Genomic DNA, 23608 nt, shown 5'->3' with positions numbered 1-23608 from the left:
TAGGCCGTGATCTGCCACTGAATTCTGATGAAGTTGATTACTGCCAATAAGATGCAGACCCTTAGTTAATTAAAATATTAGACCGGAGGGAAAGTTGGACAGAATACAAAATCAAATCTTATTTAAAAAATGCAGAGCAGTTCCACACTTGGCAGGGTAATCTTGGCTTTTCATCTTCGCCTTTTTTAACCTGTGATATACCGTGTATAGTTCAGTTCTGTCAGAAATATGATTGTATTTGCTTACAAGTCAAACACAGATTCAAACACAACGCACACCTCAGCTGTGAAAAAAGAGCATCTTTATTGTTCTTGGAGCTTACAGGCAAAAAGTCATCAGTGTAAAGTGTGAAACATAAAAAGGTTTGCACGTTTGCCTATTTCCTTTTTGCAAAAGACACATGCAGCACATTGTAAATTAATCACTCAGCCAAAATGCAAGGACTGCGATGCACAGGAAGGTCTTACAATGGTGAAGGCTCGAGACAGAATCAATATTAGCAAAGTACTATTTCAAACTGGAAAAGGAACAAATCAACTTTAACACAGTCCTGTAGATAAATGAAATAATAATAATTCCCATAAAAACAAACTACAAAATCAATCATCATTTTACAAAAATGCAGCAATTAATTTCTCTAAAGTATTAAATAGAAAAATGTATAAAAATAATGAAAACCCTATACTGAACCCAAAAGAACATATATACAATACTTTAACAGCCCATCCCCCCTCCCCCCCAAACACACAAAAATAACCAAAAGCCTGACAAATACCATCATAGGCAAGTATATTCGAGTTCAACATTAAAATCCTGCACACTCTGACCTCGGTCTGTACAATTATTTTGCATATTTCTAATTTTAACAACCATAGTGACATGGGAAGAGAAATTTGGAAAGCAGGGTTTTTTTTAATGCTGAGAACTACCAATGTAAATATGCGGTATGACTAAAAGGCTTATGATTTACAGTCATATCTCCGAATATATTGCACACGCATTGAGCGCCGTTTGTCATCCATGTGATCTTTACCAACTTTTTTCTTATTTGTCACCTTTAGTCATAATTACCTTTATGACTAATGGCTGGCATGTTGTGGCAATGCAGCGCGTGTTCCGGGGAGCTGGACGGTCTGGTTTTCTGGGTTCTGGGGTTTTCCAGCTCCTCCTCGTTCGAAACAATCGACTCACTGTGCCGTTAGCGGTCGCCTTGAAACCCTCGATAGCCAATCGCGTCGCTCGGCGCGAGATAGGCAGTCTCTAGTCAAAGAATTCCACGGGAGCTGCGTGCCCAGCCTTGAAAAAACCAAAGCAACCAGGAAAACAAGCAAATCGACTAACAGCGGCGAATATCAAAACATGGGAAAATAACCCGGAGGAAAACAAAATCTTCCGCTCACAAATAGCCTTTTCTTTATTTATCACATGAGAAAAATAGGTCTTATTTTGAGATCGCTTCATTGCTGAGCTCGTAGATTTCTCGTGGGGTTTATTCCTTGGATCGTGCGGTTCGTCAATTGCAGAAAAATAAAAAAAGCACTGAAGTGAGAGTAGCTGAAGAACATTGCGAGGGCTAATATTGTTATCTTAGTGAGGCAGGCGAAGGGTTATTTCTCAGGAGCAGAATCTGAGAAGCATGAGAAAATAGTAATTGTAAAAATGTAATTTTAAATGGTCCTCTTGTATGAGATGTCAGTACGCAAAAAAAGGTTAAGAGAACAATGACTTTGAAAGCTTGTATGCAAGGCAGATTGCTTGCATGTGCTATGTCTGTTCAGAATATAGAGCTTCATGAGCTGTCGACATTACACTGTCTCCCTTACAAAAAGAAAATGTACTAAAATATATATTGAAATAAAATACATTACAATATTACAAATGAGCAAATAAAGGAAGTATAGGTACTTTCTGTTATTGCTCTATCTCTCTTACTGTTTCTATATATATATGTGCACCTTTGTGAAATACGTCTTTTTCTATATCCCAACATTTACGATATACAGCACTGTTACAACATATCTGTAAAGTCTTGCGGAGACCATTTTGAAGAAATGAGTTTTGAACCCTCAACCCTGTGAAAGTACACCCAGTGGCATCATGCCTGTTCCAAGGAATCCCAAGTAGACCGGATTCCTTTTCATTGCAGCCCAAGTGCCGGATTTGCTTATTATCTAATGCAGCCGTGAATAATTACCAGGACAAGAGCGACAGGGGAACCGGTTTGGTGGTTCTGAGCGCTCTCAGTTTCAACTGGAGATGACCCTCTTCTCTTTCACCACTACCTTCTGCGAGACTGACGCACCGGAGAACTGGGCTGGACTAGACTGGTTCGCCAGAGAGGCGGGGTTCCGCGAAGTCGCCTGCTCCCTGACGACTTCCTTCCTTTGCGTGACTATGCCGTTCTGCACGCCCTGGCCCGCCGCGCCCTCCCTCTCCACCAGCAGGATGTTCTGGGACCCGTAGGTGGGGCCCCTCTGTAGGGTGCCCTGCTGGATCCACGACTGACCCCCCTGCAGCACCTGCCCTCCGCCCATCTGACCCTCCACCAGCACCATCCCTTGGTTGTGCCCGACCATCCCCATCCCCATCCCCATCCCCATCCCCCCCTCTCGCACCACCTGCCCCGCGCCCACCTGCCTCTCCACCAGCACGACGTTCTCGCCCCTGTTCAGGGTGCCCTGCTGCACCCCGATCACCCCGCCGTGCATGGCGGCACCCCCGATCACCCCGCCGTGCATGGCGTGACCCCCGATCACCCTGTGCTCCTGCACCATCATGGTTTCGGCCACGGGGGCGTCGCTCATCACGTACATGCCCTGCACCTGGGGCTCCATCACGTACTGCATGGGCTGCAGCATGGGCGCGGCTGCGTAGTACATGGGCTGCTGGACCAGGTAGGCCTGGTTGGGGATCATCACGCTCTCCTGGACGTTAACCGTCGGCCGCGCCGCCGCGTAGCTGCTCTCCGCCACCATGCTCATCTCGCTGCTGGCCGTCGCGGCGGCCGAGCTGGCCGCGGCGGCCATGTTGGCCGCGCTCGCCGAGTGCTCGCTGAAGACGGCCAGGGAAGAGGAGGCGTGCTGCTCGACGGCGGCGGCGGCGGCGACGGGGGCGGGGGCGGGCGCGGCCACGGCCACCGCGGCGGCCGCCTCGGACACCACCTCCCGGCCCCGGCAGATGGAGGCCAGGGTCTTGAACTTGGGGCCCAGGTCGTTGAGGAACCCCAGGTCGTCGTCCGTCTCCAGGAGGCTGCAGCAGCCCACGGAGCCGGCGACCGAGCCGTTGCCCTCGCAGTCGTACATCAGCAGGCTGTCCTGCAGCGGGTAGCCTTCCGCCACGCAGCTGGCTTTCTGCGGACAAAAAAAAACATCCGGCGTCAGCGTCAGCACGCACGACACGGACGACACACTCGTCACCTGACGCAGTGGCGCCGGTAAAGCCCGCTAGCGCGTTTCGCTTCGCGGCGAAGCGACCGGAATTCCGCTTGCCTGTGAGTAGTACTGTTCCAGGTACTCCTCGGAGAGGGCGATCCCGTTGTACATGCTGCCTTCCTCTCGCTCGTAGCTGGCCCCGCCCATGTACTCCCGGGCCATCATTTCATTCCGGGCCATGTAGTCCACCTCCATGTGGCCGCCGCCCATCGCCGAGCCGGAGGCCATGAAGGCCCCCCCGGCCGCCGCCGCCCCCCCCGCCATGCCCATGCCCATGCCCATGCCCATGGCGGCGCCGCCGGCCGCGTTGACCTTTCCCGCGTCCATGGCCTGCACGTACCCCCCGCCGTAGTCCACGGGGGCGCTCAGCACCGGGACGTCCTGCGTGGGAACAGAGTCGAGTCGCTCAGTCAGCGGGGGCCGGTTTCGTTTCTGACAGCGAGCGAAAGAGGCACAGAACACCGCAGCCCTCACAAGATCAAGCAATTAATCAACTGGATAGCTTTATTTAAATTACTGTACATTGCGTTAAGAGGCTCGACAGGAGCGGAACTGTATGAAGAGAGACCCTTGTGCCCGTCCAAGGCCGTCCAACACTGCGACCATGAGCCTCACTGCCGTTAAGTCACCAGCACGTTTCCCGAGCCCCGGGTTCGTACAGGTAATTGTTTGCTGCCGTGGCAACAAAATGGCGGAGAATGTCGTCGCGTTTCGGTTGGGCTGAGAGTGTCTCTTTCTGTGAATGTTGAGAGAAGGGCCCTGGTCTTCCACTGGTGCTTCCCCTACAGCTCAACTCCTAGTTTAGTGTCCTGGCTTCTTATCGTGACTCCAGGACACACAGCTGAGTGATTTATACCCATTTATCCCCATGCATGCAAATTATTTGGCAAATTATACAAACAATGTTATTGATTATTAATTATTCCACATTGTTTGTGAGGTCTTTTTGAAACTGCACTGGATATATACCAATTGGCTCTCTCTCTCTCTCTCTGTCTCTCCCTACATAGGCCAGGTTGCTTGGATAGGTTTCTGGCAGTTGATTACTCAGACCTAATAAATGTTTTAATTTTTCTCTAGGAGTGGCTGGTTTTTTGTGTATATCTTTGTGTGTGCACACCTGTGGGGTTCTCAGTTGGTATTGTATATATTATCAGTGGTAAGAAGGAGAATAAAAAATATCACTCCTGTGTGCAATTATTATGGAATGATGTATTTATTGTTGCTCCACAGGTTTTAAAAATTAATTGGAGCAGTTGAAGTAGTGTCCACTAGAGGGAGCTGTGTCTCGTCATGTTACCCGAATGGTTTTCAACCCCCGCTCCTGGAGTACCCCTGTGTACCCCAATTTCTAGTCAACTAATGCTTTGACTTTCTGTTATATGCCATGGTAAAAAAAAAAAAAAACAGCTGAAATCAATGAAGTTATAAATGCTGAATGTGCACTCTGAGCCAGTGACTAAACCATATATGGCAAATGAAGAGTTCCAGGACAAAAAAAAAATGGTAATGCGCCAAACCAACCAACACCTTAAATCACTTTTAATCACTGTAATTAAACCAGAGATATGATCTGGAACAAAACCCAGCATACGCACGGCACTCCAGGACCAGGGCTGAAAACCACAGATTCAGATACTTTTTTCGAAACTAAGCAGCCCCTAAAGGGAAAATAAGAGTTGTTTCACGGCACGTGATCCAAATGTAAAGAATGGGATAATGGCTCCCTCTAGAGGACAAAAATCCGCAGTAAGTACCATCTGCCATGCGTGAAGAAGAATATATACACACGTGCCGAACTGTGGAGTTACTGGAGGCATAGGGCAGCATTGTGGGTAATAGAACCACAAACAATGCAAACAGGTATCAGACATCAAAACGAAGGTGCTGGAATGTTTTTTTTTTCCCTCATCGTGTTAAGTTTCCCCCGCAAGAAGAAAGAAATGCAGTACGACAGCATTTCTCTTTTAGTGCAGTATGACTGCCCTACATGCACACCATCTACATTTTATTTGCAAAATAGAATAAAAACAGTTTTCCCCGCCCCTTGGTTAGGGCGCATCAAATAATGCAGCCATTCAGAAGATAATAAATTAAGCCAGATAAATTGGGACCTGTTCAAATTGACTTCTGCTACCTTTCGCCAAAAAAAAAAAAAAAAAAGAGAAGGCAACATATTCTAATGTTTTCTCGACATTGACCATTTCTAGTGCCTGAAACGAGATCCGCTGTGACATCACAATGGAAGCGTAACCGCCGAGAGGGAAAACGAGATCCCCTGTGACATCACAATGGAAGCGTACCCGGGGAGAGCGAAAACGAGATCCCCTGTGACATCACAATGGAAGCGTAACCGGCGAGAGGGAAGTCGCAGCTCAGGCAGCTCACCTTGTCCTCCCCTTTGCCCTCCGTGTGGTAGGAGATCAGGTGCTCCTTGGTGTCGAACGGCATGTCGGAGAAGCCGCCGCCTATGCCGCCGGCCCCGGCGCCTCCACAGTTGCAGAAGAGCAGCAGGAGCGGTATCACTGCGGGGTCAAAGAGAGACCACACTCAGCCACGACCAATCGCAATCCCCCCTGCCTAGCCACCGACCAATCACCTTACGATTGTGTTTCTCGTGCTTTACGCCGTAGTTGTTTCAGATTCTAGTCGTATGAGCTCTGTGTCCGTATGAAACAAGTATTTCTTATTTCTTATAATCTGCGCTCATTACATTGGTTACACCTCTCTCTCTCTCTCTCTCTCTGCTAAGGACAAATATAATTGCTGAAATTAATTTAATTGAATTTACATAATTGAAATTAAAAGGTATAATCATTTTTGGATCAACTCTGGTCACACCAACATCATGCATAATAAATTAGTTTTTTTTTTAAATGAGCAAGAAGCGGTTTTGGATACTTTGTGATGGCCTTCCAGATTCAAATTTTTCCAGTTAGATCTCTTGCATGAAAATTCTTAACCGTCTTGGTTTAATCAAACCTGTACAATTTTTTCCAGCTATCTTAATTGACTCTAATTGAGTTGCCTTAATTGACTCTAATTGAGTTGTCTTAATTGACTCTAATTGAGTTGCCTTAATTGACTCTAATTGAGTTGCCTTAATTGACTCTAATTGAGTTGTCTTAATTGACTCTAATTGAGTTGTCTTAATTGACTCTAATTGAGTTGCCTTAATTGACTCTAATTGAGCTGTCTCAACTGACCTCGTATGGGGTTGCGATAATTGATTCTGGTCGAAAGGCGGTTTTTCAGCGACCCTGTCTGTCTAATCAGACGACGGTCGTAACGGACCCGATCGGAACCACGGTCCGACCGCGTTTCCCCCGGCGGCGGCGGCGGCGGCGGCGGCGGCACTCACACAGAAGCATCAGCAGGCCGAGGATGAGCAGGCCGATGGCGGGGCCCCCGAACAAGGCGCCTGTGCCCGCCTCCCTGTCGCCGCAGACATTCTTCTCGTCGCAGGTGCACACGTCCACCGTCAGGACCTGCTTGTCGGGACAGACCTGGCCCTGCTGGTCTGCGACCTCCATGGAGACGGCGTAGGGCCCGGGCCACAAGGCCTCGTGAGCTCTCAGGATCACCGTGGTGTCTAAGCACGGGAATTAAAAAAAAACAAGACCGGGTCAAAACCGAGTATACGGCTGGACCTAACGCGCACGATCCGGCCGACCAATGGCGTGACTTCACTTCACTCACTCACTCACTCAGTCAGTCACAGACATTCGTGTTTGTAGGGGCTGGCCCCCCGCTGTTGCGGTCCAGCCAAAAAATGTTAAAAAGAAAAAAAAAAAAACATTCACTCAATTAGTTTTAACGAAACTAAAAGTTTAGCAGGGAACAGTTTTCTTTTTTGGCCTAGAATTAAATTTGTAACTTGTTTCAAAATTATTATGATTAAACTTTGAAATTTAAGCTTCCCATCCCCCAGCATAACAGTAATGGTTATCTACCAATCAATCAATCAATCACTCTTTAGTTCTGCACAGTGCCAAACGGACTGTCGCACATGACCTTAAAATGGAGACTGCCTACAGGAAGCAGAGTAAATTGGGGAGGGAACAGACGGCAAGCTGAGATGGCGGACAGCGGCGGGACGGGGGCCAGATCGGGGGCCGGGCCGGGCCGTGTGGCTCACCGTTCAGATGCTCCACCACCCAGTCTCCCTTGGTCCCCTTGGGATCGAGTGTGAACACGAAGGGAGCCCCGTGGGGGGAGTCGTCCTCGTCAACGGCGGTGACGAAGACCACTTTGTCGTCGAGGCACATAGACTGGGAGGTGGTAGTGAGCGTGGGGCAGTGGTCGTTGTAGTCCTCCACCTGGATTGCGATGGTGCCGGTCGCCGTCTTGGAGGGCATGTCTATTAAGCAAAAGAGCAAACATTAAAATCTCTTTTTTTTTTTTTGGAAACGCAAGGAAACACTAAACTGAAAGTGTCACCACTTTTCTTTGTTTTTTGATACTTTTTTTCCTTTCAACTTTTAAACTCTCATTCGTGTTAAAAGACAACACTTGAGTTGTGTACGTAAAAAAATTTGTGCATGCTCATTCCACCAGACACTTGTGAATGAACGTGAACAATTACACCATTCTGAATAATTACATGCTGTTTTATTTTTCACAGAAATGTTCAAATCTCTGGAAAGTCCACCAAGGTGATAAAATGGCGATAAGAATTGTTGCATTACTAGAAATCTTTCCAAATGGATTGCAAGAAACACCTGCATATATTCATATGACTTATGAGTAACTTCCTATACAAACAACATAATGACTTCACACCCACATCAAGAATAACCTGATTTTTTTATTTGTAGAACCTTACAGTAAGGTTTGTATGTTGTCTACTAAAACCAGCTTCCACCCTTTCACAGCTTGGTCCCATTATCTTTGATTAATTTACTTGCCTTGCGAAATGCAAAGTATTTTTGCGAAGTAAGTTCCATTGACCAGGTGCTTGGACTCCCGATCCGGCAGCTTGTTGAGTCGGACTTCAGCGGTCTCCTCATCGATCACCAGCCAGTTGTCCGGATCGTAGCCCTTCACGTATCTGAGGTCGAGACAAAAGGCCACTCGAGCAGTAAGAACCATCGCCGTCGACGGACACGTTTTTTTTTTTGTAATCGAAAATAATCGGTGGGCTCGTGGAAAATAAAACCAATCATTCCATTAGATAAAGAAGAATTCAAAGACCAAACAAAATGGTAACAAGCCAAACCTCCATTGTGTCAATATGTTCAACGAAGAAAATGATGAAAGAATTTCGACGACCTAATTAGAAGCCTATTGATTCACCTCAGTCTTTTATTTGACCGGTTAAACAATTTAGGTACCGCTTTTTGTGTAATTGTTTGGAATATAGCACAATGTGAACGTGGGAATCTTATTCTTTGTGGCACGCAGAGGTATATTCTTTGAGGGCAAACAATCTCTCTAAACATGAAAAACACGCTAACACGTTAACAGCTGGAGATCTCATTTGTGCAATCAGGTGCGCTGAATTATGGCTGAAACGAAAAACGAACGGGACGGCAGATCTCCAGGAACCGGGCTGGGCGGCCCTGAACAGTGGGAACTTGTGGTCGTCGGGAGCTAACCTGACATTTTTGGCGTCCTTTCCCGTGTCCCCGTCCATGGCGGGGTATCGGACGATCACGTCCTTGAGGTTGACCGTCTTGCTGTCCTCGGAGATGGCCACGGCCTTGATCTTGGGGTTGAACCTGGGGGGCTCCGGCAGGTTGTTCACGTTGATCTTGACGGGGTAGGTCTTGCCCCCGAAGCCGGACGAGGAGCCGCTTCCCCCGGCTCCGCTCCACGACGAGCCGCCGCCCCCCGCACCGCCACCGCCGCCGCCGCCGCCACCGCCACCCGCTCCTCCTCCCCCTCCCCCCCCCAACCCTATAGTCGCCCCCGCGCCAGCGCCGGCCGTCACCGAAGGATGGAACGGGGCCTTGTTAGCAAGCGCCACCTGCAGATCCAGCTCGTGGAGGTCTTCGTAGTCCACTGGCTGTGCGGAAGGAAACAGAAAATCTTATTTAAAAAAAAAAAAAAAAGAAAAAAAGAAAAGTGAATTGATGTGTGTCTTTGCCCGGCTTGCCGTCGCAGACAGAAATACTTACTTTACTTTATTCAATTTATTTGACAGGGACAATTTTTACAACATAAATTTCAGCAATAGAAATTTGATGCATTGTACCAGATATAGCTAAGAGCTGATTTTCATCTGCAGTCCCCCGGGGCAGGTGTACAACATAAATAAAACAGTCTGGACAATCACGGTAGGCAAAATGTCCGTACCTTGACCAGCTTCAAAACGCCCTCGTTTGTCTTGGGGTCGGTCTCGATTTTGAAGTACCCGGCCTCGTTTCCCGAAACGATGTCGAACTCCGCCAGCCAGTTGTCTGTGTTCACGATGTCATCGTCGAGGGCCTTGAACCTCATGACTTCCACATCCTGGGTGTTTTCGTCGATGCGCCCTTCATACTGAACCAAAGACAGTGGGGGGGGGGGGGGGTCATTAGGCACATCGTACATACATTTTAATTGGGCGACATAGCTCAGGAGGTAAGAGTGGTTGTCTGGCAGTCGGAGGGTTGCTGGTTCGATCCCCCGCCTAACCCCTAATTGCTCCCAACGAGCTGATTTGTACCTTGCATGGCAGCCCTTCACCATTGACGTGTGTGTGTGTGTGTGTGTGTGTGAACGGGTGAATGAGAGGCATCAATTGCAAAGCACATTGGAAAAAGCTGTTAAGTCGCTCTTGATAGGAGTGTCCGCTAAACGCCTGCAATGTAATGTAATGTAAGAACAGTGACTTCACTGTGACGAGTCAACGTGGAAATAGCAAACGGTCGAAGCCACGGACGAGCGTTTTTTAATTACGTGGTCTCTGTCCAGCCGCGGAGCGTTGTCGTTCACATCGTTGATTCTGACGGTGACGGTTCCCGTGGCGGTGTTCCCGCCCGGCTCGCCGTAAAGATCCGCTCCCCTTATGGTCAACACGTAGTGGTCTATTTTCTGTAAAAAAAAAACGAAAATATAAAAAAACTTAATTTCAAAAACGTTAGTAAGAATGAATCATTTCTCATATTAAAAAGTTACGTATTTGCTTAAAATGCATTTGTCTGTGCAGTTTCTGAGGATGTAAATAATGATATATAAAACTAAGAACATAAAATCCATACAATCCAATTTATTATTATTATTATTATTATTATTATTATTATTATTATAATACTCGCACATGTGTACACACACAAATAGTACCCGATAAAATACATTTCCAAAATGTAAGGCAAAAGCAACCAGGATATGCGCTAATTATTTTTGCCGATAAACTATCGGACGCATTTGATGCTTATACTCAAAGGGATTCTCAGATACAGAGGTGGAAAATCCAGGTTCAGAAAGTAAAAGTCCTCCCCAGTATTTTGTTCCAACCACCTGGATTCGATAATTAGCACAGTTCTTCAGCCAACTGGTAGGACTAGTTTAGTAGAATCAGCTGGCGTTAATGGGTGGAAGAAATGCATGGCAGGACTTTTACTTTCTGACCCCTGGACTTTCCACCTCTGCTCAGATATGCTGACACTCACTTCTCGATCCAGGTTGGGGGACCAGACGTAAAGACGTCCGTCTTTGCTGATGCGAAACATCTGTTCTCCCGGCGGATCCTGATTTATAATGCTGTAGGCTACTTTTGAATTTACATTGCCAGGTTCATCATCGTCTCTGGCAACTACATTCATGATGACTGTGTCTGGAATTTAAGAGAAGAAATAAAGCATTATTATAAACTATATATAACTACAGTAGTCAGCTTTATAATGCTTTTTAGGACAAAGACATTTTTCTTGATTTGATTCTCTGTACTATAAAATCTTTGTGATTTCTGAGCTCACCACTGCTTTGTTTCCTCTTACTGATTTTCCGAACAGCTGACTTTGGTTTGGCATATGTCTCTGACTGTTTTTTTTTTCTTATTTCCCAGCCTCATGATGGCTTCCTTTACTTTCATTGGCACAGCTCTGGCTGTCATATTGACAAATGCCAACAGCAATGAAACTCCCAAAGGCAATCAAAAGACTAGAATCAAAACTAGATACTGAGATCTCTCTTATACATCATGCACTAAGGAAGCAATTGAACACACCTGACCTAAATCAAGAAACACATGTGACGCCATTTGTCCCAAACATTATTATGCCCCGAAATGAGGTCTTTTTTATAAAAAGCACTGTAGTTTCCACATGGTGACTCCAAAATGTACAAATATTCCCTTAAATACAAGTGTAGAATGTGAATTATTTCATATATATATATATACACGTGTGTGTGTATTACATATTTGTACAACATTCGTAATTGTATGAATGCATGATTTTGCACATGGTTTATGACATTAAACTATAAATGCTTACATTAGGTATTCATACTCCCATCCAATGTTTTTCAATTAAAAAAAAAAAAAAAGTAATAAATAAGCTAATAAAAATAAAATAAAACATACCTCGAAGACTCAATTCGTCAATGGACCCGGAAACCATTGGACTAAATATGGGGACGCAGTCGTTCTGATCCAAAACTTTAACGCGGAGCTGAATGTCTTTCTCTGCATAGTCTCCGTTGGCATATCGTGCGACTCCAGATAGCTAAAAAGAAAAGAGGAAAGAAAGAAAGGATGTGCAACAAAGCAATTCCAAAAAGCAAAGAAAGATTTTTTTATTATTCCTCTGATTATAATAATAATAATAATAATAATAATACTTTATTTATATAGCGCCTTTCATACATAAAATGCAGCTCAAAGTGCTTCAAAGTGCTGATCTCTGTTAGCTACTGGGAACTGTAGCATATTTCACATGGCCAGTCGCAAATAAATATACTCACATTGAACATGGCAATTTTCTCTCTGTCCAAAATGCCTGTCACTCTGACAAAGCCGGTGTGGGGATCAACGATAAACAGGTTTACAGGGTCTTCTGTAGCACCTATTCCCTTCAAGGAGTAAGTCAGTGCTCCCTTCCAGTCCACCTCAATTTCTTGGTCAGATCGAATCTAACAAAAAAAAATGGTTTTAACGGATAGGTACACTTCAGTTACGATATACAGTGTAATCTGTACTTATTTGGACAGTGACACAATTTTTGTTGTTTTGGCTCTGTACTCCAGCACATTCATCCATCCATCCATCCATCCATTCATCCGTTATCTACACCCGCTTATTCCTGATCAGGGTCCATCCATTATCTAAACCCACTTATTCCTGGGCAGGGTCCATCCATTATCTATACCTGTTTATCCTGAGCAGAGTCCATACATTATCTATACCCGCTTATTCCTGGGCAGGGTCCATCCATTATCTATACTCGCTTATTCCTAGGCAAGGTCCATCCATTATCTATACCCGCTTATTCCTGGGCAGGGTCCATCCATTATCCATACCCGCTTATTCCTGGGCAGAGTCCATCCATTATCTATACCCGCTTATTCCTGGGCAGGGTCCATCCATTATCTATACCTGTTTATCCTGAGCAGAGTCCATCCATTATCTATACTCGCTTATTCCTGGGCAGGGTCCATCCATTATCTATACCCGCTTATTCCTGGGCAGAGTCCATCCATTATCTATACCCGCTTATTCCTGGGCAGAGTCCATCCATTATCTATACCCGCTTATTCCTGATCAGGGTCCATCCATTATCTATACCGCTTATTCCTGGGCAGGGTCCATCCATTATCTATACCCGCTTATTCCTGATCAGGTTCCATCCATTATCTATACTTGCTTATTCCCGGTCAAGGTAGCGGGAGGTGGTTTCAGCACATCGAAAACGAAATGAAACAATAAGCATGAGGTGAAAGAGCAGACTGTCGGCTTTAAGAAAAAGGCAAAGAGAACCAACTCTCTTTCTCAAGCGTGTCACTGAAAGATCAGCTCACACGACTTCTATATGTCTTCCACTTCGCTCAGCGGACAGTTTGACAATGTGGCGAAGGAAAAAAAAACGAATCTTACCTTGGCGACATAATCTTTCCTCGTGTGATCGACGTTCTCTTCCAGCTTCTGTGGAGGGATAACCCATTCCCTTTTCCATCTCCTCTGGCTTGATGATTTTGCTCCTTCGGCTTCTAGTTTAAAAACCTATTAAAAAAGAAAGGGGGAAATGAAAAGAAATTGAATAACCATTCCTAAAAAAGTATTTTTGGACAGTTTGGCCAGTTTTCCAGGGAACACTCCAGCCTTAACAGATACCAGACCATGGGGCCCATCCACACAGAGGACCAGAGCCTTAACAGATACCAGACCATGGAGCCCATCCACACACTGGAACAGAGCCTTAACAGATACCAGACCATGGAGCCCATCCACACACTGGAACAGAGCCTTAACAGATACCAGACCATGGAGCCCATCCACACACTGGAACAGAGCCTTAACAGATACCAGACCATGGGCCCATCCACACACTGGAACAGAGCCTTAACAGATACCAGACCATGGGGCCCATCCACACACTGGAACAGAGCCTTAACAGATACCAGACCATGGGGCCCATCCACACACTGGAACAGAGCCTTAACAGATACCAGGCCATGGAGCCCATCCACACGCTGGAACAGAGCCTTAACAGATACCAGACCATGGGGCCCATCCAAACACTGGAACAGAGCCTTAACAGATACCAGACCATGGGGCCCATCCAAACACTGGAACAGAGCCTTAACAGATACCAGACCATGGGGCCCATCCAAACACTGGAACAGAGCCTTAACTGGACGATTCAGCCTGCAGCCCCAACACACCTCTGAAGGAAATCAGTTTGTCTTTGGTGTGGACTCGTACACATAAAACAGTTTGAGAAATGCACCACATGACCTATTCCAAATGCTGAAATATTTATTTATTAAATTGTGTTTGTTTTTGGAAGCACAGTATGTTACTGGCAAGAAAAGCATTTTATTTTTTTAAATGATATTGGGAAAAAAAAAACCTCTATTGTTATGAAACCCTCTGTCAATGTAGAAAACAAACAAAACAGAAATTAATTTTCAAACTGTTAAATGTGTGCTAATATTCTACCTTCCTCACCGTAGTGCTCATACTGCTAATTACCCCTACATATAGCCTAATGTTATACTCTTCAGCTAGAACATAATGCATCAGATCTAAATACATATCCTGCAAGCTAAACCCTGCTGGGTCTACTGAATTATTAAAGCATGTTAAAAATAGGCATGTTTATCTTCAGTGTATTCTCCGACATCCCTGTGGAAAAATGTCCCACCGCACACGAGACGCCTCGTGTGAGAAGATGGTCGTGTAAAATGTCACCTGAGACAAAAGGTTTGTTAATGGATTTCCTAGACCGTCTGCAATGTATGCCGAGCATTGCATGCGCTTGTACCGTGGATACGCTTCTGCAAATGAGAACTACGTTTCACCTTCTGCATTTCATTAGTACGCTGCTGGAGAGGGCCCGTTGAGCAATGCACATTCGAAAGGGCGTGCTCACACTTGACCCAGAACGCAGTTTAGGCAGTGTGTGATGTGCCAGATCGGGTCCGATTGTATGTACTTAAACTGAAAATGAAAAAAAAAAAAAAAAAACTAGTAGTCATGAGCTTAGGGCTTCCTTGAGAGAGATGCAAGTTCTGACAGATGGGTGGTAAAAAAAGAAAAAAAAAAGAAAAAAAAAACCCCTTGAAATCATCATCCATGAAACCACAGAAAACGATGCCATATTCAACCCGGTGGCATCCCAGGGACAGCAGCCACACCCAAACAAACTGGCAAAGTGTGCGGGCCGAAGCACAGAGGAGGCCAGCTGCAGTTTCCCACGCCACAGTCGACACACTTTTTAAAAAACCCCTCTTCATCCGAGACTCCTTCCCTTCTGTTCCTTCTCCACCTTGGCTAATGTGTGGGGAGCGTTCTGGCGCAAAATGGCTGCCGCGTATCACCCAAGGTGGGTGCCACACGTTGGTGGTGGTGGGTGAGGTGAGGTGAGTTCCCACTCGTCGCTGTAAAGCACTTTGAGTGTTCGGAGAAGTGCTATATAAATGCAATGACTCATTCCTTCCATAGTCATCACAGCCAGGTCGGAGAAACCATTTTCCCATTCCATATTGTAGATTTTTACTAACCTCTCAATTCCATGCATCACAGTGCACTTTTGCAACCTGTCTTGGATCGGTAGTGTGTTTAAATAATTTTTAATAAGGGGGGCGAGTGACTGTATCCGTAAAGGGCTGGTGTGGGTGCAGGTTTTAGGATCAGCCCAGCACTACAACACCTTATTCAAATAATTAACAAATCATGGTCTTCAGTAAAGACAGCGATACAAAGAATCAGGTGTCTAAGTGCTGGGATAAAACAAAAACCTGCACCCACACTCGCCCCTTGTTGGATAGAATCGAACACCCTCGGTTTAGATGGTATTTTAGTTTTGTCCTCTTCTGACATTCATAGAACACCCAGAAAATACTTTAAACTTACTGTATTCAACCTTATATAAAAATAACTGGAATCTTGAGTTGTTTTCTTTTTCCACCCACAAAAGCAATGGGCAACACTGCGTGTGTTTCAGGTCTGCGTTTCACTGGAACCTCCAAACAGTATTAAAACAAAGAAAACAATTCTCGTGAAATCTCCACTGCCATTATGCAGCTGAAGCTGCCAAGACGATTCTGAATCAGGCTTCTGTCAAGGTGTGCTGTTGTGTTGCTTAGTAAATATGATTAATTGCTTTTGTTATTCCCCAAACAAGCCCATGCTTATGAGTCAGTTTTTCTTTCGAATGGGGATGCATCCAGGTGACTAACTGAAAAAAAAGAAGCCATCTTCCGTTTTTTTTTCCGGTAATGAATACTTCTGAGGTGCAAATTCAATCTCAGTGCAATTCTTCTCTTTCTTCATCTCTTATTTAAGAGCAGTTTTTATTTTTTAATCAATTGGTCTGGTTTGCTTTTCCCCAGAGGTAAAAAAAGAAAACGGTCCAGAACTTGTAAACAAAGCCAAAAGCCAATGCGGGTTGGAAATGTCTTTCAATTATTGGTCAGACAGTCGGCAGGTAAAAAAATACAACAAAACCCTTGAAATTTGAGCACAATATCATCATGGAGCTCCTTCGGGTTATATTCATGTTGGTGTTGATTTGGAGCCCATATCAGCAAGCAGTAAAGGACTGTGCATAAGAGTGTCTGTCGAGAACGCGCATATCAAATAATTTAATAATGCAGTCTGTCGAGAAACAGACAGTATCACAGAAGGAGACTGGCTCTGGTGAGATCCTATCATGACGAATCTCACTCAGACTTGAGTCCCGGTCTGTCCCATCCACCCACGACAGCTGGCTAAGCAGTGCAAGCTTCACCAGCCACTGAAACGGGACGTGAAGATGTTGTTTTTAACCAGGAAAAATGTTAGGCTTCCTGTGAGTGGTTTGAATGGTGCTCTCACTAGAAAAGAACCGGGCCAGAGAACGGTTGTTCAGTCTGCACCAGGGTTCGGATACGATGTTCGCACCACCTCAAACGAACCGCACCAAGGAACAGTCTGCTCCAGGGTTCGATTCAAATGGACTGAACAAGGATGGTGAGACTGCACTCTTACAAATTAATTTGCCATACTAATTAACTGAATAAATTATTTTAAAAGAGTTTGTGGCGAAAACAAAACTCCTTATTGACTTTGGCCACCGCATTGTGGAATGTTCACCTGTGGTTTGGTTTCAGGTGAGTTCTACTTCTTACTAGGTGTACACTCCCAGCCAAAGCACTATTCTGTGTGAATACAGGCCACAGTCAACACCGGCACGGTCGGAATTCAATACCAAACTATAGGACCAATCCAACAGAACCGCCCAAACCGGATGAGCCACCTAGCAGCTCCCTTACGGTTTTTTTGTTTCATATTCTGCATCCTTGGGCAGACATCACATGGAATATCCTACCACTCTTGACTTGAGGACACCATACGCTGAAAAGACTGAGGTGTTCAGGACAGAGACTTTGCACGCCAGCGAACAGCACACTTACATAAAAGTGTGCAGTGCTGCTATCGTTCTCCCATGTTGGTGTCGTCCTTCCTAGGTGACATCTTTGCTGCGTCTTATTGTCCTGCTGTGCACTGAAATTACTATTTCGGTGCAAATTAAAAATGTGCCTACTGCCCTCGCATGAGAAATGAAATAATATAATAACAAGTATGTTGTTATTTCAACGCGATCCTTTTTTTTAGCACGATTGGAGTCAGTTCAGTTTTAATGGCTCTCTGGTGATAGGAAGTTATGGGTGAGGCAGACAACTTGAATACCACAGTTCTAACAGCCTTCCACACCCAAGGCTTTGTGTTTCACACACAAGATCCACTCTTTTACAAACACACACACACACACACACACACACACAAAAGAGGGAAAACAAGATGAAATAAAAATCCATTCTGCTCAAATTGCACAATGGCTGAGCTTACAGTGCCTGTGAAGTAAAAACAAATTTCTGCAATTCTTGTGAGTAAAAAAAAAAAGAATGAAAACTGCCTAGTGCAATTTCTATTAAAATCTCTTCCTCAAATTATATGAGAATATTCGAAGAGGATCCTGTTTAATTTGCACCCACTTATAACTGCAAAAAAACATGTCATCGGTCCCTGGTGCCCTGGGATCTGACATGCGAAGGAATACTGACAATTCAATGACCGTATTATTTTCTTTCTTTGTCAGGGACAACAGACGATACTTTAATATCAATGTTAATGCTTCCAGGGTCAGCCAAAAGCCCTGCGGTGCAGTAGTTGGTAGGAGTAGTTCTAGGAAAGGTCAGAAAAACCAGTTTAATAAATAAATATGTTTAAGCAGATCAATTTGGGCCCTGGCCCAGTGAGCCTGGCATCCATGGCGATCGGTTCGAGGAAGCAAAGCCGAAAGGAGAACAGTGTCACTGACATAATGGTTCTGGAACTTCACTGGTTTCTGGTTGTACATACAAAAATGTATTCAGTGTGAATTTATCTTGGTAAGAGTATCTACTGAATGCCTAAGTGTAATTACAGGTACTTGCAACAACAGGGTAAACACAAAGTTGCCAAGGTCCCAAAAGCTCTCGAACAAGAAACAGCTAAAGCTGGGCCTACTTGTGTCAACATGCCGGTTACTCTCGTAGGTGGTATTTTCTAACAGCGAATGTGAAAAGAACCACTGTGTTAACACACAATACAAGAAGCGCCCCAAAAAAAAAAAAAAAAAAACAGAAAAAGAAATAAAGTAATCTATAAATAAATGATAAAACATGACATTAAGCTCCTGTATTACAAAGAAAGTGTTTTTGTTCCCCTAGGCACCATTCTGCTCCTTTTCACCTTTTCACAGTACGGTCATTTGAATATGACTGTAGGCTGGATGGTACTACAATACGCAGAGAGGCAGAACTACTCAAAGAAGAAAACCGTGTTGTGAGCAGGGTTGGCGGATTGACATTTTCCTTTAACTGAGATGGAAAAACATCGGCATTTTGGCATGTTCGCTATTCCAGGTATCGATACTGGTTGACATTCTTAACCCTTTGAATAGTAGGTTTTTTTTTGGGGGAATATTTTTTTTGCAAAGTTCAAAGTCAGTGTTCTAGACCTCCATTGCTTTCAGTAACCAGTAGGGACTGCCACATCAGCATTAGAATGTTCAGTTAAGAACATTCTAATCACTACTGGTGATCTTACATCATAAACGGTTGAAATTTAAAAGGGGGAAATAGGCCTAACATTTTAGCTTGCAAAAAACACTTCAGCCGAACATGTCAATGCTGTTCTCTTTCATTCCAGCTTTCATTGTCCATTAGAAAATTCCAAGAGAAAATATATTTGGATGAAAATAAGGCATTTTACTGTAGCATTGCATTGTTTTAGAATGTCATTTGAAATGTCAAATTATTTTTTTCTCCAATTGGCCTAAAGCCTTCTCAGAGAACTGGCACCCTCGTTTTGAAAAAAACGGGGTGATGCTGCTTGCCTCAACACGTCAAATGACCTCACCCAAGTGACTCATTCGACCGACCAACCAGTGAGAGCTATCCAAAAACAGAACAATGAGAAGGGTTTTTTTTTTTTTTTTGCGCTGATAGTTGAATGAAACCGGTTCATCGTTCAGCATCGTAACAAAAGCAAAGGCTGTGAATATTAAATTGACACAATGAAACTATATTTAAAATGTTCACAAATAAAACTACCGTAGGCTATTTGCTATATGCGAGTAATGTGGATTTTACACCCAATATTTTTAAAACTGACATCGCTAGATCACACATCAACACTTTTGCATATGTTAAAGGAATTAGTACGTTTATGTCGTTCCAGTGTTTTGTGAATGTCCCACCGAAACATGTTAGGCACCTGTCTCCGTTGTTTGCTCCATGAAATTCCTAATGAACTATGTGAAACCTGGCGCAGTTCATTTAAGTTCACTGTTTACTGCAAAATTTTAAGGTCTGTTGTCTGTTTCACTGCTCTTTTAGCACCAACTAGATAGGGCTATTCGGGTCTTCACTTTATTTTTATTCATAAACATGTCATTTCCATAAAGTGCCATTTCTTGTGGCAATAAAAAGGAGTAGCCCAGCCACCGAAGACACGTTTAACGCTTCCCCAGATGACAATTTCCGCTTTATAGGTTCCATTTTCCCAGCGAGTCTCGACAATTGAATTACCTACGCTTGAGCACCGTGAGATCACACGGCGATCTAAATGACAGTTGACAGTTCCACAACGTTCCATACAAAAATACATTTTGTTCAAAAATGATATTAATGGCAAACAAAGAAAATGCGAATGAGTACAACAGCAAAGACAATAAAAAAACCCATAAATATATATCCCTTTACTTACTGCTAGAAGGAGAAGCAAAAGAAACCCGATGCTTGGCAGGGCAATCCGAGCCATTTGCTAGCCACAGCAAACTTTGGTATCTGGTTCAAAATCCGACCCGGTCTATTCGGTGACTCCTTGATGTCTTATCCGGCAATTAAAACAATACCAGTGTCCTTGAATGTTACAGGCGAACTTTTTGTATTGTGAAAGGTGTAGCCAAAGGAGGTACTTATGGTGGTGTTCACCGCGTCAACACCCATACCTACAGTAGGAGGGTCTACAGTAGTATCGGCGTGACTGAGGAAGTGTGGAATGACACCTCTGAAAGGTAGCCTAATTTTGAAATAACATGGGCCTGCTTTAAAATGTTTTATTTCACTCTGTATAACGTAAGGTATCAGACCATATGCATCTATGCTACAACGTACGACCGGTAATATAAAAGAAGTATATAAAAATGACTTATATCCTACTTTTTTTTTTTCTTTTGTCAAATACCGGCTTCTTTCATTGAACCGATTAAGCAGGCTTTAATTTTACATGGTCTACATAATAATTTAGTTCCCCAATAAGTTAAAATACCCACATGATAATATTTGACTAGATCAACGTAAACGAAACCCCCGAAAACTTAACCAATTAAATATACTCTTCACATTATTTTACTGTTTACCACTGAAACTGGGACACACCCCATTTCCATGGTGACAGGAGGCGGCGGAGCGCGCAGGCGTCTGCGTGTGTTCTGGTAAACTGGTTAAACAAACAAACAAACAAACAAAACAACATACATTTCAGGCCAAAAGTTTACATACACCTAGGCTAAAGACATTTGAACTCAATTTTTCACAATTGTTACGGTACAGTTCCTGTGTTAAGTCAATCAGGGTATCTACTTTATTTCCATAAGAGGTCATTTCAAAATTATAGCTAGGAGACAGATTTATTTCAGCTTTTATGTACTATATCAGATTTTCAGTTGGTCAAAAGTTTACAAGCACTTTGTCAGTATTTGGTGGCATTGTATTTTAATTGCTTAAATCAAATGCTTGGGGTAGCCTTCCACAAGCTTCTCACAATACTTTGCTGAAATTTTTGCCCATTCCTCCTGACAGACCTGGTGTAACTCAGTCAGGTTTGTGGGCCTCCTTGCTTGGACTTTCTTTTTTAGTTCAATCCACAAATATTCTATGGGATTTGGGCCATGCTTTGTGATGGCCACTCCAATACTTTCACTTTGTTGTCTTTAAGCAATTTTGTTACAATTTTGGAGGTATGCCATTGTCTTACTGGAAGAATCAGTTGCGACCAAGTTTTAACTTTCCAGCTGATGTCTTCAGGGGTTTCTTCAGTATTTCTAGAGCATCCTTCTGGCTCGTGATGCCATCTATTTTCCTTTTGGAGGAAAAAGGGTGGTGTTCTTTGGTAATCCGAGGGAACACCATCCCAACTGTGAAGCATGGGAGTGGCAGCATCATGCTGTGGGTGTGTTTTGCTGGAAAAGGGACTGGTGCACTTCAGAAAATAGATGGAATGTTAAAACAAGTGTTTGATTTCAGTTAAGCAATTAAAATGCAATGCCATCAAATATTAACAAAGTGTTTATAAACCTTTGACCCACTGAAAATCTGACTGACTTAACACAGGAACTGTACGGTAACATGACGTGTGGAGTTGTGAAAAATTGAGTTTGAAGGCACACTGGTCTAGAAGACTCAGTTGCGACCAAGTTATAACTTTCCATCTATTTTCTGAAGTGCACCAGTCCCTTTTCCAGCAAAACACCTCCACAGCATGATGCTGCCACTCCCATGCTTCACAGTTGGGATGGTGTTTTTTGGATCAGCTAGAAAGTTAAAACTTGGTCACAACTGAGTCTTCCAGTAGGACAATGATCCTAAGCATACCTCCAAAATTGTAACAAAATTGCTTAAAGACAACAAAGTGAAAGTATTGGAGTGGCCATCACAAAAGCCTGACCCGAATCCCATAAAAAACTTGTGGACTGAACTAAAAAGGAAAGTCCAAGCAAAGAGGCCCACAAACCTGACTGTTAATGTCAGAGTGAGAAATTCCATAATCAGAATCGTTTATAGAGATATGTTTTTAAATGTAACTTAAAAGGTGAAAATAATGAAAGCCCTTCACAGTGTCTTATTTTAGAAATCGTATATTGGCTATTATATATTAAAATACAGCTATTAAATGCAAAAGTTTTCCTTTTTTATCATGCATTCTTTATAATAATAATAATAAAACAGTAAAACTTCATTTGCATAGCACTCAGGATATGTCAAAGAATTATTCACAGAACATAAAACAATAAATAAAAGTGAAAGAATGATAAAAGAAAGTAAAAGTATATGGAACATGAAATGGGAGAGGCAAGAAATATGGGATAAAAATGTATAGCAAAATTTTTAAAAGGCACAATATTCCTGTAAACCCATTGTCTGTGTAAATCTCTGTTGTGAGTTCATAAATTATGTTAAAAATAAAAATGATTCTAGACGCGAAGTAATTGCCCATTTTGCAAATTTCCATTATAGATTCAGTTGTTCTGTAACATGTTATCTTTGTGTTACATGTAAATTCTGTACTTCTGTATGTATTTTTTTTCATTTTCTTTCCATCCACACTAAACACTGAAGTGTCAAATGCTAACCTATTTATCGTGAGAATATACATGAGTGTACATATTCAGCTTCTGTAGTATATGGTGTTTATCAATATAAAACTTTTTATGAAGTTAATAGTAATGTCACCAGGAGGCAAAAATCAATGTTAAATTGGCTGCGTGATCAACTTAAAAAAAATAAAAAAATAAATAAAATAAAAGTAACCGAAACAGTGCTTCCAACAGCGTAGGTTCCATTTGAGCTGTTTCTGTCATGGCTTTGGAGAATTTCAAGGCATCTGCATCCAATGTTAAAGCATTTATTTTCTGCAGATGACGGTGCCACCATCCGCAGAGCAGGAGGAATCGCTTCGTGATCACTGCTGTGTCATGGCCTCTCCAGATCGGATCCCATCACTGACCCTGTGTAACTGTATGCCTCTGTGCCTAGAAGAAGGAGACCTAGGCACAGAGACATGAACTACTGTGTGTGGCATCAGAACCGACCAATAGCTTAGAATGTGGGATGGACTCTCCGCTCCCTGTGAGCCAATCAGCACCGGTTGACCAAACGGATAGGATTTCAACACACACAATGAGCGCCTGGTATCTTTTTTCGCTTCCCTTCGACAGAACGCTTTGCCGCTTTCCTAGTTCCTGATCAGGTCAGACTCCAGGGCCCTCGGATGAAGCCTGGCC

At 43.7% G+C, this 23608-nt stretch overlaps 1 protein-coding gene across 1 annotated transcript; it reads right to left on the bottom strand.

Annotated features, from left to right (window-relative positions):
• Positions 1 to 288: 288 nt before the first annotated feature.
• Positions 289 to 20566, bottom strand: dsg2.1 (desmoglein 2, tandem duplicate 1). Its single transcript, XM_064333819.1, has 14 exons — positions 20311 to 20566; positions 13450 to 13575; positions 12321 to 12488; positions 11941 to 12082; positions 11027 to 11190; positions 10314 to 10448; positions 9729 to 9914; positions 9029 to 9438; positions 8339 to 8481; positions 7570 to 7791; positions 6793 to 7023; positions 5820 to 5956; positions 3489 to 3812; positions 289 to 3350 (listed from the first exon to the last, which is right to left on the bottom strand). The coding sequence occupies exons 1-14, from the start codon at positions 20362 to 20364 to the stop codon at positions 2247 to 2249; spliced, it is 3546 nt and encodes a 1181-aa protein (XP_064189889.1). The 5' UTR covers positions 20365 to 20566; the 3' UTR covers positions 289 to 2246.
• Positions 20567 to 23608: the final 3042 nt, after the last annotated feature.

This window comes from Anguilla rostrata, chromosome 4 (genome assembly GCF_018555375.3).
Source record: "Anguilla rostrata isolate EN2019 chromosome 4, ASM1855537v3, whole genome shotgun sequence".
Classification (NCBI taxonomy): domain Eukaryota; kingdom Metazoa; phylum Chordata; class Actinopteri; order Anguilliformes; family Anguillidae; genus Anguilla; species Anguilla rostrata.
Note: the sequence above shows the minus strand (reverse complement) of the source record. Positions and strands in the feature narration are given on the sequence as shown.